Source organism: Balaenoptera musculus, chromosome 3, assembly GCF_009873245.2.
Source record: "Balaenoptera musculus isolate JJ_BM4_2016_0621 chromosome 3, mBalMus1.pri.v3, whole genome shotgun sequence".
Taxonomy (NCBI): Eukaryota; Metazoa; Chordata; class Mammalia; order Artiodactyla; family Balaenopteridae; genus Balaenoptera; species Balaenoptera musculus.
This window is the reverse complement of record NC_045787.1, coordinates 75,103,369-75,119,719: the sequence shown is the minus strand read 5'-3', so window position 1 is coordinate 75,119,719 and position 16,351 is coordinate 75,103,369. Positions and strand designations below refer to the sequence as shown.

Sequence of the window (16,351 nt, the reverse complement as noted above, 5' to 3'; positions counted from 1 at the left end):
GTTAAAAGATATAATAGAATAGGTGGACAATTTGCATGAACATATGGGAAATTCAGAAGACAGTACAATCAAAAAGGTAGAATTAAGATACTATATCAAAGAAGAATTTCTTTGATAGGCTTATCAATAGACTGCACAAAACTGAGGAAGAAATCATTGAACCTGGTAAGTCAACAGTAAGTATCCAACTGAAACACACACACACACACACACACACACACACACACACACACAGGAAGGGAAATAAAAACAGAACAGAGAAAGCAAATACTGTGGAACAGAATCAAATGGTCTAAAATATGGGTAATGGATCTACAGAAGAAGAACACAATAGAACAAATATTGGGTTGGCCAAAAAGTTCATTTGGGTTTTTCCATACATCTTATGGAAATAGAATCAGCAAATTGCAAATAGAATCAGCAATTATTAAAAATGGATAATACACTACAATGAAGTGGAATTTCTCTCAGGAATATAAGTTTGGTTTAACATTTAAGAATTGATCAAAATAATTTACCATATTAACAGAATAAAGGAGAAAAGTCAATTAATGGATATAAAAACTTACAGAGCAATCGATTTATAATAGCATCCCGAAATATGAAGTACACAGAATTAAATTTAACAAAATATGTGCAAGGTTTATACAACAAAAACTATATTAATGACAGAAATTTAAGAAGCCCTGGAGAGAAACAGAGTCTACTGATAGGATGACTCAATATTAAGATCTCAATTCTTCCCAATTTGATCTACAGATTCAGTACAATTTCAATAAAAATCCCAGCTTGTTTTTTTGTAGAAGTTGACAAGCTGATTCTAAAATGCATATGGAAATATAAAGGATCCAGAATCACCAAAACAATTTTGAAAAAGACAAAGTTGGAAGACTCACAAGACCTGATTTCAAGACTCACTATAACACTATAGTAACCAAAACAGTGTGTTCTTGGTGTAAGGTAGATACAGATATCAATGGAACAGTAAGAAGTTCAGAAATAGACCACACAAATATGGTCACCTCATTTTTGGACAATAGTTCCAAAGTAATTACAGAACAATTGGAACTCTCATACATTGTTAGTGGGAATGTAAAATGGTACAACAACTTGGAAAACAGTTTGGCATTTTCTCATAATGTTAAATGTACAACTGCCATCTGAGCAAGCAATTTCACTCCTGGATATTTACCCAAGAGAAATAAAACAAGTCTACGTGAAGACTAATACTCAAATGTTCATAGCCACTTTATTCATATTAGCAAAAAACAAATCAAAACCAAAGAAACCCCATATGTCCATCCATGGGTGAATAAACAGACTGTGATATATACATAGAGTGGAATACTACTCAGTAACAAAAAGAAAGGAACTGCTGATACACACAACAACATGGATGAATCTCAAAAATAACGAGGCAGGCAAATGAGCTACATCAAAGGAGTTATACAGTATGATCCATTTTATATGAAACTCGAAAAAAAACAAATCTAATGTACAGTGACCAAAAAGAAATTTGGTTGTTTGGTTTGGTGGTGCAGAATTAAATGTACAAAAACACAAGGGAATATTTTAGGATGATGTAAATGTTACAGATCTTGATTGTAGTTTGGGTATACATGGGTGCATAAATTTGTCCAAACTCATCAAACGTACACTTAAAATCTGTGCATTTTACGGTCTATAATTACACTTCAGTAAAGGTAACAAAAAGCCCTTTTGACCACACCTCCCGGCAAAAAAAGTCACAGCAGTCTAAGAATACAGTTACCCAATAAGAAGTCTTCTTAAAATGTGGTGTAAAAATATAAAAAGAAGTGAAATTATGATGGAAACAGTATGAACCATGAAGACTGCACTACATAACCTAGAAAAAGCCTTTGTTTAACGTAATACTTCACTTACAAAAAACTGTAAGTGCTTCACAACTGAAAAACAATATCTTCCAATTTAAAATAAAGATTTTACTTGAGTTTGCAAAGAATAACATGGAAAGTGAAACAGAGACCCTGAGGAATAATGCAATACTTATAAAATAGATTTTGTTCCATTAGACACATATGCTTAGAAGTGCAGAATGGCTTAACTAGGAGATCAAAGAGTAATCATCATGGCTCATTTGGAATAAATGAATAATGCAAAGAAATACAAAAAGGTATTTAAGCTAACCAAAATTGTTTTCACATTCACTGCTTAGCTTCTATGAAATCTCACCTTACAAGAGAATCACTTCGGTTTATCAGCTCTAACAAGGAGACAACTTTCCATCTATGGAAGGCTCTGGAGCACCAGTGCGTTTCAGTTCTTCACGCCATCTTTTAGGTGCAGACTGCATTGAGGTGAATAATGGGATTCTTTTCAATTTTATATCCCCATTCGTAAGTTGTTTCATCAAGCCATCTGCCACTTTGGCACTATGAATTATGTAGTCCTTAGTAGTACCCCACTTCCTAGAAAGCCAAATGAACTGTCAGTCACAAAAGAATTTTGGTTCTGATAAATGATAAAACAATCAAGACCAAATATCAAATAAAATTTGGCCTTTTTCTACATTGCCCATGTTATCTTTGAACTATGTTTGTTTTCCTAAATTTTTTCATACACTGAACATTGTATGTAATCTTTCCCATAATAAATAATTTTAAGTCTGTTACTAAGTAAAAGATAAACCAAAGGATTAATAAAATGGTATTACTTAAATGATGACTACGATTATTATTCACCATTTTGAGTGAGGTTTATATTCTCCTTCTATATCAAAAACTTTTCCAATAATGTTTAGAGTATTGTTACACTATACAACATCACTGAACTTGTATGTAATCTTTCCATAATAAATAATTTATCTGTTACTAAGTAAAATATAAACCAAAGGATTAATAAAATGTGGTATTACTTAAATTATGACCTTACTATTATTATGCACCATTTTGAGTGAGGTGTATATGCTTCCTTCTATATCAAAAAACTTTTCCAATAATGTTTACACCATTGTTACACTATATAAAACAAATTAACTGAGTTAGAGAATTTTTCTAGGATATGTAATAACATTCTGATCTGGGCATCAATTATCTTTTTAAACAGCAGGGAAAATGTATGTTTTCATTTGTGGAGGTAATATGATCCAAATGTTTGTCTGGTAAGTTATTCTAAAAAAAATGGTAAATTCACCTGAGTTAAATACTGCAAAAAAAAAAAAAGAAAAAAAAGTGGACTAATGATATGCCAAATCAATCACAGGAGAGAAAACTATAAGAGAAACATCAATGGTGACAAAGGGAGAAGACATTAAGCCCTAATTTAGGTTTATGGAATTTAAAATCTTAGAAAAATAAAATAGAATGATTGCTTCATAGCATGGATGGCAGGGGAAACAGGAGCAGAAGAACAAAAACAGTAACTCTTCCAATGATAGATCAAAGAAAAGAAACTTGACTGCAAATCGCTGAGGCTTCAACAAAAGCTTTTTTTTGGGGGGGGGGCAGTTTTTCACCTTTATTAAAATATTTTTTCTTACATGAAGCACTTATTAGGTGAAGTAAATATTTCTGCCTCTTTTAATACTTTTTCAAGTGTTACAAAGTTCTATTCAGAAAACAAAGCAAAAATATTATATCAAATATTTTTAGGGACTTCCCTGGGGACGCAGTGGATAAGACTCCAAACTCCCAATGCAGGGGCCTGGTTTCGATCCCTGGTCAGGGAAATAGATCCCACATGCGTGCTGCAACTAAGAGTTCACATGCCACAACTAAGGGAGCCCTGGAGCTGCAACTAAAGGAGCCTTGGAGTCGCAACTAAGACTGGGTGCAACCAAATAAATAAACAAGTATTTTCAGAAAAATATCAGAAAGAACCACGTTTATGTTTGATATAATAAAACACACTATCTTCCAGAGATTAAGGTACTTCTTTCTTCACCATGAAGATTTTTTTTTTCAAAGTGGAGGAAGAAAGGCAGTTAACTTACCTGCTGCACAAGCTGCTAAAAACTTCTCACTCTTACACAGGCGTTTCAGCTATTAGATGTGTACATTTTTGTATTTCTGGAAGGAAAAATCCACATGAAAAAATGTTACTATGGAAGACTTCCTTTTTAAGATACTTTTTCTATTCTTAGAATATCAAGGGGCATTTTATCATTCTTAGGCCAACATTTTAATTGTAGTTATTCTTCAACTATATCTTGAACTTTTTAAGTTACTGTACTCACCTCACTCTTGATAAAAGTGCAATCTAGTTTTAAAGCAGTTTGCCTAGAGCTTCTTTTTCTTCCATCTTAAATCCTGTCATCTGGATAATATGCTTTGGGGCACCATCTTCCATCTAATATATACACATAAAGAAGACAACATATGTTTAAAGATAGTAATCACAGGGTTGACATTATTTTTTCTTAACTATGAATGCTAAAAATAAAAACTAAAACTACTTAAACAGATAAGCTTAATTGTAAATACCAATGTTCAAACTGCCTATGTGCAATAGAAATTAGTTTTAAAAGCGATCTTCTCAAATGTGGCTGTATATAAGGGAGATTTGGGGGCTTCCCTGGTGGCGCAGTGGTTGAGAGTCTGCCTGCCAATGCAGGGGACACGGGTTCGAGCCCTGGTCTGGGAAGATCCCACATGCCGCGGAGCAACTGGGCCCGTGAGCCACATTGCTGAGCCTGCACGTCTGGAGGCCTGTGCTCCGCAACAAGAGAGGCCCGCGACAGTGAGAGGTCCGCGCACTGCGATGAAGAGTGGCCCCTGCTCGCCACAACTAGAGAAAGCCCTCGCACAGAAACGAGACCCAACACAGCCATAAATAAATAAATAAATAAATAAAATTAAAATAAATGAATAAATAAATAAATAAAGGGAGATTTGTTTTCTGGTCTGAACACTGAAAGCCTGCATTACTACATTACTTGCCACTAAAACACAATGATGAATGTAACTCTTCAGAAAAAGACAGATACTTATAAAATTTTAGCATAATATTAGCTTCATTTTAAAAGTACTATTTTTGCTAAGAGCTTTGGAAACAAGGACACTTGTGGACAATGACACCCTCAGATCTCATACTAACTTTTAAAGTGTCTGTGGACAGATATTGAAGAATATTTATAAATCAATGGACAACCTGATAAACTTATGGTACCACAGCACTTACAACAAATAATTTAGTATAGTAGGTATATACTAAATTATTCCCAATCTACATTTCTTAACTATGCTCTATATATGTTAATTTCATCACCTACAAAGTAGACTGAAAAAATCACGTGGGTTTCAAATATATTTTGATAGGGACATTAATCTATATTTCAGTGGAGTTCACAAAGCACTTTGTATTTGAGGTGGTACATTTATTGGCCAAGAAAAGGAAAATTCACAGCATTTCTAATTAGAATACAGCTTTTTTTGTTTTTGTTTACATGAGGTTAGAACTTTAGACTAAACTAAAGACTAGACTAGACTTGGAGAAAATCTAGTTTCTCATTAAAGATGAGGAAAGCAGTGAGGAGAGAAATAGCGTAATTTTTTCATTTCTCTAACAACTGTCACCATTAGCTCTGGATTCGTATTCACTTAATGTCACAGGCTGAGCAACAGCAGTTGGCTTCTTTCAAAACAATTAAAAGTAAACTTCAAATATTATAACAAAAACTATTACCAGGACTTGTAATAGACAACTGGTGAAATTAAAAATGTTCTTTATAGGAACTCTATTTTCAAAGACCGCATATATATATGTTATATATATATTTATATTAAATATGTATAAACTATATACATATATGTATTTATTTAAAGGTTGAGATTCATTTTAGAGTAGAAGTTGAAAGAAAGTCTCACTATAAACAATTTAAAGCATTACTCAGGGTTAAGAGTGAAACTTCTGCTAGGGTAATAGCACTCCTGGTTTCTCTCTCTACCCTGCATCACTCCTTGCTTTAGGAGGAGAAGCTACTTGAGAGAACTAACTGAATATGCTTTGCCAGACACATCTGCGTATTTGCAAAGATGGTTCATATTAATGCACGTGGACATGGCATAAGGAGCTGCCAGTAATAGTACTGCACTGCCTGGGTGGGTAAATCAATTCAGAAGTTATGTAATAAGAAACACACTGGAGTTGCACATCAAATCCACCTCCTCCAAACCAATTTTTATTCAGTAAAAAGGGTGATTTTTTGACCTCAACCTATCTGACTTTTATATTTCTCTGTTGGCTCCAAAGGAGGAAAAGGGATATTACGTATTAACCCCTGAAAATCCCAAAATTCAAGATACAGAACATAAAGAAAGTATCATTAGGGATAAGGCTCTTTGGTACTTCCCTGGTGGCACAGTGGTTAAGAATCCACCTGCCAACACAGGGAACTCAGGTTCGATCCCTGGTCCGGGAAGATCCCACATGCTGCAGAGCAACTAAGCCCGCGCGCCACAACTACTGATTCTGCACGCTTAGAGCCCGTGCTCCACAACAAGAGAAGCCACCGCAATGAGAAGCCCGCGCACCGCGATGAAGAGTAGCCCCTGCTCGCCGCAACTAGAGAAAGCCTGCGCGCAGCAACGAAGACCCGACACAGCAAAAATAAAATTAAAAAAAAAAAAAAAAGATAAGGCTCTTTGATGAAACAATTTCTGTAAGTTTGGCCAGTACAAAATTATAGGGTGTACATAGCAGGGCTTGGTGTCTTATGAAATAATCAAACATGTAATACTATCATCAGTAATTAAAAATGTAAGTAGCTTCTTGCATAAGGAACTCTACTGTATTAATCATCCAAATTTTTAAACCACTTACACGGGCTAAATAACATAGCTCTTGAGTGATAATATCCATCAATATAAACTAGTAATATATAAAAAATTTACAAAAATGTCTTCTGTTACTAGAAATAATAATGATTTAGTCTGATGCAGAACACATATTAACACACATACAATAAAGCCACATGGGAATTATAAGGCATATAACCAAAACTAGGGAGAAACACTGCTATCACTAATTCTAGGGAATGACAAAGACTTTAAGCAAATTTCCTTTAGAAAGTAACAGGTCCTTTCAGAAACACTAGACTAGACACACTAGTGAAATTCAACATATCTGTGAATACCACCTTGATATTCTAATGGAAAAGGCAATCTAATTGTTTTTATAGTTCTTGAAAGCGATTTTTAGCAGAGGAATACAAGTGTTTTAACTGTATATATTTCGCCTACTATTATACTTGTATTTTATTTATGTATTTAGGAGTTTGAAAAACAATTTAGTAGGTATTTCAAGAAATGCTGCCAAAGAAGGGAAGTTTGAGTAGCCTTAAAAACCTAAAATCTTGCCCATCTGGCTATTTTAAAATGCCGACATACAGAAACTACTGTTAAGTAATAGGAATATACAGAAAGCAACGAAAAAATCACTGTAATGCTACCACCCAAAAAGTCTTATTTAAAAATTGTCTTCAATTTTATTTTTCTGCTTCCTGAGAACTAAATATGTTATACAGAACTATAAGGAAAAAAAAAATCTATCATACTATGTTCCTCATTTAGATCAAGTTAGTAACAGCTATTTCACAATCTGAATGTTTATTATTAACAAGGTACCATTTTAACATATTTTGGTTTGATGTATAAATGACTTGGACTTATTTGAGTCGTGTATAATGCAAAGTTTTCATCTTAAATCATACTGTCTTTATGATGGAGTAATTACAGCCACTTTTCATATTTAACAGCACTTTTTGTCAAAGCAAGAGTCCTCAGTAAAATGAAAACAGGACCAATGGTGCTTAATGGTAGAAATCAGGAAAGCCTTTTTAAAAGCAACTTCTTTCCTTTGGAAAACAATTAAAATGAAACTGATATTAAACAAGCAAAGAGGAAAGGCCAGTAAGAAACACAGGTGTAAAAGCTGGTCTTCCTGATTCAAACAGCATGAAAATATGAGTGTTAAAAAACAAATTAGAATATAGAATATTAACAAGTTTATCAGAAAAACTGGGCTATTAGCTAAACTTCCACAGAATCGTGAATCCCAGTGATGGCACACAATAACTAGCACAGTTTTTTTAAAGAACAAATTCCATTAACCTAATCTAATAGAGTCCTATAATAAAATGATCTACTTGAAGTAACATAATTTACAATACATTTATCAATGCTTTTTAATACCACATCATATGACAAACTAATAACCACAGATCTAATTCATACAGTTACATGGGAAAATAGTTCTATGTCTATATACCAGAATAGACATAGACATATATAGATATAAGGATAGATTTATTTATACTTATAAAATTAGTGGTTTAATGGCTCTTCCTATGACCCTGCAGGAGTAAGAAAACAAGAAACAATAGCCTGATATGCCAGTGAACCCAAAGAAAGTACTATACAAAATTGGTGCAATACCTATCCATGACTCAGACAACTCAAAGTCAAGTTTTGGGCTGGTAATAGGTTCTGGGATACGGAAGATGAAAAGCTAACTGCTAGAAGTCTTGCAGCTCAAGAAATAAAGTAAATAAACTGCAATATAATTGTATGAGTAGTATTTCTAGAAATTAGATATTTTTCTAGAAAATACAGGGGGTGATCCTTGAAGTATTCACACAGAAGATACTATCCTAACACAATTGGAAAAGAAAACAAACAAAAAAAAAGCATTTATTTTTAACAGATATATATTATCTTTACTGTCAAAAAGTTAAAAAATACACAAGATTCTTAGTTACAAGGAAATGCTCTCATAGTAATTTAAAATTTTGTAGTAAATTAAAAAACAATCTACTTACCTTGAATCATAAAATACACACAACTAAGAAGATAATGATTGTGAACAGAGCTGGCATTTATGTAGAACAAGCAACTGTCTCTGTGGTGTGGACTTTCCCAAAATATCTCCCACATGGGCCTATCCCTGATGCCTGAGATTCCTCTGCAGTTGGTGCCAGTTAGAAATGCAAATAAACCTATAGCAGTCATCATCATAATTAAGAACATTTTATTATATACTAGCTTTTAGGTCTATGAATTCTTTACAATATGATACGTAGCTAGAACACCTTTCAGGAATACAACACATAGCTAAAATATGTTAAGAGAACTCAGAGAAATAGAGGCAGTAATAAAGATATGAATAGAAAGGTCTGGTATGGAAAAGAGGATGAAAGAGCAGGGTGTAACAGTTGGCTGAAAGGGAAAAGGTGCTGCAAAAAAGAGGTGCGAGATGCTTATAGAGGTCCGGGACAGAAAAATAAGGATAAACCTTTCCTACTTTGCATTATAATTTCTTTTATGACCAGACACAGGTTATTATAGAACTTTGAGAATATAATGCATCTTATAAATTGTATGCTGCTAAGATAAATAAGGGATTTATTAAAAAAAGTTTTATTTATATATTTGCATTTAAGAACTAAAAATTTCCCCCAAAATAACTTTTACCAATTTGTGCTTTAATTTTAATTAACACATGATAGAAAATTGGAAAAATACTACAAAGTATATAGAAAGATTAAAATCGCTAATTTCTTTACTCTGTAATACCATTGTCAACATTTGGGAATGGGGGAGGGGTCTGTCTTGAAGGTTTTATGTTTGTGTGTGAAAAAATATTAAAAAACAAAATTTAGATTATATAGTTCTGTATCTTAATTTTTATGTAAAATCACATCATGGTCTTTTTCCACACTACCGAGTATCTCATGGTTTTAAGGCAACAGGTTGAAAACTAGTGGTTTCTTAATGTTTGTTATTCTAGTGAACTATTCTGATTTTAAACCTACTTCTACTTTGATTTTAAACCTACTAAGGAAAATCATTAAAACTTCCCGCTTCTGGAAAGGACATACCAATCCTTAAATTCAATCAATATTGCTGCTTTGAATTTAAGAGTTTAAAAGATTTTCATGATTTCTCTTATCTAAAGCATTTAACTGGGAAGTAAATAATGCTAAAACTGATAAAAGTCAGTTAAAGTGTTGGCTCTCTGTTTAACCAATACTACAAAAGGAACACACAAATCACCCTACTCATACCCCGTGAGTAAAATCCTGTTTGGCTCTGAATGCTATAACATCAAGTGGAGTTTAGGAATTCTGCACCCTCTTGGCCTAGGAGCCAAATTAGGCCTTTGGCTTAATATAATTCAGCTGGGCTTTGGAAATTTTTTTTTTTTTAAAAGACATAGTATCTGTTTCCTGTCCCATCCTTCAAAGATCAGACATGTGTACGCATGTGTTTTTGTGCGTATATATATATAAATTATTTGACTAAGGTCACCAATGGTGAGACTTCAGGGATTTCTTACTTCGATGGCATTATTTGGGAAAGCAGCAGTCATAATTAGTCTCTTTGATGACTGATTTAGCAGTAGAGGGAGGAAGTGGAGAAGTAGCACCAAAATGAGTGTGGTGGGCAAGAAATGAAAGGCTAAGAGGACTTAGGGAGAGGTCCAATCTATCTGGTACTGTACAAGGCACAGGCTGCACTGGAGATGCTAGTTTTAGGGATAAAGGGGCCTTAAGAGAAGCAAGATGAATGAGAGAGATGTTCAGGGATAAAAAAAAGGAAGGACAGAACATGTTGGTTAGCCATGGGGGATGAAAGTCTAACCTGCTTTAGTATCCTAGGAACTTTGTACTACTTAGTAGCAGCATAAGGTCTAAGATTGACCAAGCAGGATTTTGTGGCCTATATACTTCGTATATGCTCATTTCCTTCTTGAAAAGGTAAGTGCTATTTGCCGTTCTTATACAGATGAGAACAATGGGGAATCTGAGAGATTAAGAAACTAGCTCAAGGGTACAAAGTTAGTAAATGGTGAAACCAAGATTCAAAATCTAAGTCTGTTTCTGCAAAAACTGTATGTCCTTTCTACAATACACTTTGACTTTAATTTCAGAATTTAGTTGAATATTTTTAACCAAATTTTAATTTTACAAAGCAATCTACTTTCAAATAATGAAAGAGAAACATACATCACATGAAAAGGAATCTACTGTGAGGGTGGAGTGACATTTAGATAGCAATATCACTGAAAATATTTAAGCATAATTACAAATTAATTTCAGAAAAATATCAATGTCTAAAATTTCAAAGCATTTCTAGGAACAATCTAAAGAGGGCCGTTTTTTCTTATGAAAAAGTTTATTATTTTCCTCTCAAAGTGGATTTGGTATTAATGACTCAGACTAATTCATATGGGCTTTTCCTCTTCTCCATCAATAATAACAAAACAGTTTTTTATTTCAAAGTAATTCTGATATCAAGAAAGTAAGAACTATGTGAATTTAAATGTTTCAGGGATATTTTACTTTTAAGCAGTAAGATGTCTTTAGAAAGCAAGAAATAGAATATTACTTTTAATTGACTCTCCTTAAATATGCTAATAGGAAATAGGTGAAATAAAATGTACTATGTACTATTTTAGTTATTATTTTTGAGAAAGAGGGTGCTTCACTTTGTTTTTTCAGAGCCTATATGGAACTATTGATTTTATTTTTTAAATGTTTTGCTTAAACAGTGAAAAGATTATCTTAGAGGGAAATACTGTCTAGATAATAAAGTTATACTATTGGTTTTCTTAAAAACAATGTTTTTGGACATTAGTGTAAATTGTGGATTCCTATTATGAAATCTTAAGCGTTTTAAATTTTATGAAAAAACCCACCTTTGACCACTTTTTCAAAGACTGTTTAACATGATTTATGCTTTCTGCTTTAGGGAAGCAAGAAAATATTAAATCATATAATCGAACATAAGTCAATAAGGCAAAAGAACATCTGTATTTAGAAAACAGATCTAATAGGAGCACATTTGCATTACTGAAGCCTAATTGTCTTCACAATAAAAATTTATACATTCAAGTATTTAAACATCCTAGTCCATTTAACTTAACACTCTGAGTTAACTTAGACATAATCAAATTAACTCCCTTATAAAAATCCACCTGAACACCAATACTGGTTAGTCAAACTTGCCTAAAATGGGAACATCTTGCACATCAATAGGTACTTCTAGGAAATGAGGCATAAGGTAATAACACAAACTCAAAAGTTTACAAGGCGCAGAGTCTGTCACACGTACACTGGAAATTCGGTTTAAATGTTCATTCCTAATGCCTCAACGGAAATTTTTTTTTTGGTACAGGATATTCATCAGTCAAAAATAGCTTGACGCTTCCAAAATCAAGCTCCGTCCAAGTTCTGGGTCAAATCCTGATATGGAGTACTCAAAGAAGATCACGTTTTTGTCAATATTTAATCAGAGGCTTTAGGAGTGGAAGAAATCTCAGGATAACCGCTTTGCCTTGTTCCCTGCCTCCCAACAGCTGATATCATAATCCCCAGGAACAGAGCACCCCTCCCCACTCCCGCTCCCTTTAGGGAAACGTGTGTGTGTGCGTGTTTCAAGGCCTACAGTAGCTGCAGAGATGTTCATTACCATTCGGATATGTTTAAAATTCTACTAGGGAGAAAAGAATGATAGCATTTTCCTCTTCACAGGAAGGTGGGCCTGGGGGATCCCCACCACCTGCACTGACGCTAAGTTATGGAAAGCAGCCAAGAATCTGGGACTCAGGGAGAGGCGTCCCAGTCGGTTCTATGGAAACGAGAGACGCGAGTGGCCTAGCGCCTTCCTGGCAGGAGACCGAGCTGCGGAACTGCGGAGCTGCGCAAACACAGGAGGCGAGGGAAGCGGCTCAGCCCTGCACTGCAGAGGCGCTCGGGGCCGTCCCCGCCGCGGCGCGGGCGGAGCGCGGCGTGGTCTGCGGCTGCAGCCCATCGACGCGGGCGCCGAGCGCGGCGAGTCGGGCGAGCGCGAACCAACGGCGGCTGCGGAAAGCGTCAGAGGCAAGCACCGCCACCGCTCAACCCGGCCCCTTCCCAGCCTCATAGCCGGGAGCTGCAGAAATTTCGGGGGCACGGAGGACACAGTCAGGGTACACTGTCTCTTCCGAGCTGAGGCCCTTTACCTTCCCGGTCGGAGTTTCTGGGCTGCTTCCTTCGCGCGGCGGCAGTGACAGGCAGGAAGACTGCCGCAACACTTGCTGCTTCACTAATCCGGGCTCTGGGAAATAATTTCCCGCCGCGCGCTCCGCGGCCCCGGAAGTTATTGTGCCATTTCCGGGTGGTTGTCAGTGACGCTTTCCAGCCGTCGTCAGGGTCGTCTGAGCGGGTTCAGGGCTTCCTTCTGGCTGGCGGGCTAGGCTCCTGCTACTTCTGCGCCGAATGTGGGAGACTGGTGAGTGATTTTTCTGGGTTGCCTCCTGGGCCTGGTATTTCCGTCCGCCCGAGGCTCGGTGCAGTATCTTATCCGGACCGAGAAATTAGCGGGAAAGGGTTGAACCAGGAGTCCCCATCCAGCCCCGTGGCGCTTGACCCTGTGTGCTGCTGGACAAGGCCTTGAGATTCCGACTTACGGTCTTCTCCACTCGCAGTATCTATCTCCAACTTGGAACTCTACCCCGGGTCCCCAAGTGCCCCTGCGCAAGGCCGAAGACACCTCTACCGCGACTCGGTTTAGTACAGTCTCTCTACCAATGATCAAGGAGTGTCCACACTCTCCCTTTGGCAGGGTTTGGTCACCCTCGATTTTCGAGAGCTGCTTTACCATCCTTTTCCTGAGCACTGTTTCCATTATCCTGGGGTGCAATGCCTGGGAGACAGGCAGTCGGCTGGAGTGCACACCTTTTATATTTTGGAAGTGGGATGAGGGGGTCGTTCCTGATTTAGAACTCAACGATACCACCGCCGTTTGAATTGGGTGAGAATGGTCTTTGTTTTCCTGGCTGCTATGAGCTAATGAGATAGGAGAGCAAGCTTAAAATTTCACGCATGGGTTTTAGATACACATTTTACCTTTTGGAAAGGAGTGGTCAGGAACAGATGTGCTTTCAGAAAGGAGTGCCTCTGCACTGTTCCAGGCTTCCTCGATAATGAAAGATTCAGGTGAATTTTAGATGGAGGTCTGAGTTAGAATAGCTTTAAAGAGAAATTGCTTACGATGAAGAGGTAATGTGAGGGAAGGTGCTCATTCCGTTGAAGATTTTAAAAATGTGATGTAGAGAACCTCTTTTTGGTGAATTCTCTTTCTTGAGTAATGCAGTTTTTCAGGTAAGTTTTCACCCACCACCTTATATTTAAATAATCACCTGTTCCATAAGAGGCAGCTGCTTGATTTTTTTTTTTTTCCTTCAAAACAGCCAGTTCCACAAAGAGTTCTAGGGATAACTCTACCATAAAGAAAAATTCAGTATTCAATTCAAGGACCTTAATGCATCAAGCAAATGCCTTGTTACCTTTTGAGAGTAACAAACACACTAATCTCCTTGTTGATTAACAATTCAAACTTTTATAATCTCATTTGGTCCCAGTTTTGCCATTCTTATTAAATCTTGTAGTTTTTCCTTGTTTCCCCAGTTGCAAGGATTATAAATATTGATAATTTAAGGGAGGTTGTTTCTATACAGCAACTAGTTTTTAGATAAGCAGTGTTTTGTTTTGTTTTTAAATCAATGCTCTTGACTTGTGATCTCTTTTTAAATTAATATAGCCAACCCACTAATACTAACCACAAATAGCTACTGTCTGCCAGCTATTTATTATCTTATTTAAACTTACTATAGTTCTACAAGAAAAATCGTATTATCCCTATTCTGCAAACATTTTATACCGAGACTCAGAGATGTTCTTACACATTACACAATTAAATGGTAATTGAGATTTGAACCCAGTCTACCTGACTCCAAACTTGGGCTCTTTTTACTGTGCTCTGTACTTCCTTTCATAAATAACAAAATCATTCTTTTCACTCTCAGGTAAAATTGGATAGTATATCACATTCCAAAGTCAAATGGATAGCAAATCTTGAGTATAAAGAGATTTAAGGAATTTGTTAAGGAATTAATTCCTTAATGTGTTAAGGATTAAGGAATGTGTTAGGGATTTAAGGAATCACCATAAGGTAATTTTGACGTATGAATAATCCAAATTCTTTTCTGTATTGATCCTTAGCCAGTTTTATCATCCTAACTCAAACAAATATAAGCAATCTAGAGACCATCAGTATATTAGTGACTCCAAAACCAGAGTATCAGCTGTCTCTTTAGGCAGCTTCTATTTGTGTGTATGTAGAAAGAGAGAAAATGAGTGAATGAGCAGATTCATAAAATTGAACTTTGTGTTGCCCTGTAAGGAATTACTATGTACTGGCTGTTAGCAAAACTGTTCTATTCCACTCTTGTAACCCTCAGACAGATGGTGATTAACATATTTCAGGAGAGTATGCTTAACTAAACCTACCCCTTGCAATAGTCTATTTTATGTAAAGAACTAGAAATAGCTTAATTATCAAGGAATTTACTAAAATCTAGTTGAAATGACCAGTACTAGAAATGGCATAGAACTTAATTCTAAAGAATATCTTGTTTTACAAAAAGGCACAAGTATATATGTACAGCTCATTTCAAATACTAATAGCCATTACATTGTATTGACTTCTGTGAAAGATATTTGGTTTGCATGTCCCACAGGTAGATCTCAGTGATATTTTTGTTTTCAATCAAACTTCAGTGCTTATGAAGGTTGAGATTATATCTGTTTCGTTGATCTCATACTCAGCATCTAGCACTGTGCCTGGCATGTGGTAGGGGCTCAATAGATATTTATTGAATGAACAATTCCTTTTAAAAGTGTTATTTATCCACAGAGAAGTATTTGTACATGCGTTTTTTTTTTTTAAAGGGACTTACCACATAAATGCACACTTCTTTATCTTTACTCACTTTGACCCTGAAATGTATTGTCCACTCCACAACTCATCCATAAAAGGCAATGTGGTATCCTGCAAAGAAGAGCAGGCAGTGAGACAGGAGATAAGAGAATACCTAATATTTGTTATTGCTTACTCTCTGCTGTGCAGTGTTACGTTTAATCCTCACAGCACTATGGGGTAAGTATTATCATCCTTCTTTTAGGGATGAGAAGACAAAAGATAAGCTTTGTAAAGTTTCCGAGGCTACACGCAGTCACTAAGTACCAGAGCTGTGATTTGAACCAATGCTGACTCCAAAGGCCATAGTGTTAACCACTTTGCTATACTGCCTCCAACTGGATTTTAATCCTCGCTCCTCTAATGACTGGGTATATACACAGGGAAATTTATTTCTCTGAGGATCATATTTCTTATCTGTAACATAAGGGTTGGATTAAATGATCTATAAAGTCCCTTCTGGCTCAAAAATCCTGACTTTAGTTGGGTCCCAAGTATTATCTGAATGAAGCAGTTCTAATGTGCTAGAAAATCTTTATGAGTGGAGCTTTGCATGTATTTATTGGTGTCTT

The 16,351-nt window shown here is 35.9% G+C and overlaps 2 protein-coding genes across 2 annotated transcripts in view; one reads left to right on the top strand and one right to left on the bottom strand.

Annotated features, from left to right (window-relative positions):
* SLF1 (SMC5-SMC6 complex localization factor 1) overlaps window positions 1-13,075 on the bottom strand; it is a 60,023-nt gene extending 46,948 nt beyond the window's left edge. The window contains 5 exon segments of the mRNA XM_036849309.1: window positions 2,215-2,281; window positions 2,284-2,444; window positions 3,968-4,049; window positions 4,217-4,329; window positions 12,982-13,075. Of these exon segments, the coding sequence (XP_036705204.1) occupies window positions 2,215-2,281; window positions 2,284-2,392 (176 nt within the window). The 5' untranslated portion in view covers window positions 2,393-2,444; window positions 3,968-4,049; window positions 4,217-4,329; window positions 12,982-13,075.
* Window positions 13,076-13,138: 63 nt separating this feature from the next.
* KIAA0825 (KIAA0825 ortholog) overlaps window positions 13,139-16,351 on the top strand; it is a 405,558-nt gene continuing 402,345 nt past the window's right edge. Inside the window, exon 1 of the mRNA XM_036846744.1 lies at window positions 13,139-13,250. The gene's annotated coding sequence lies outside the window, so the exon portion shown is untranslated. The remainder of the gene's footprint in view (window positions 13,251-16,351) is intronic.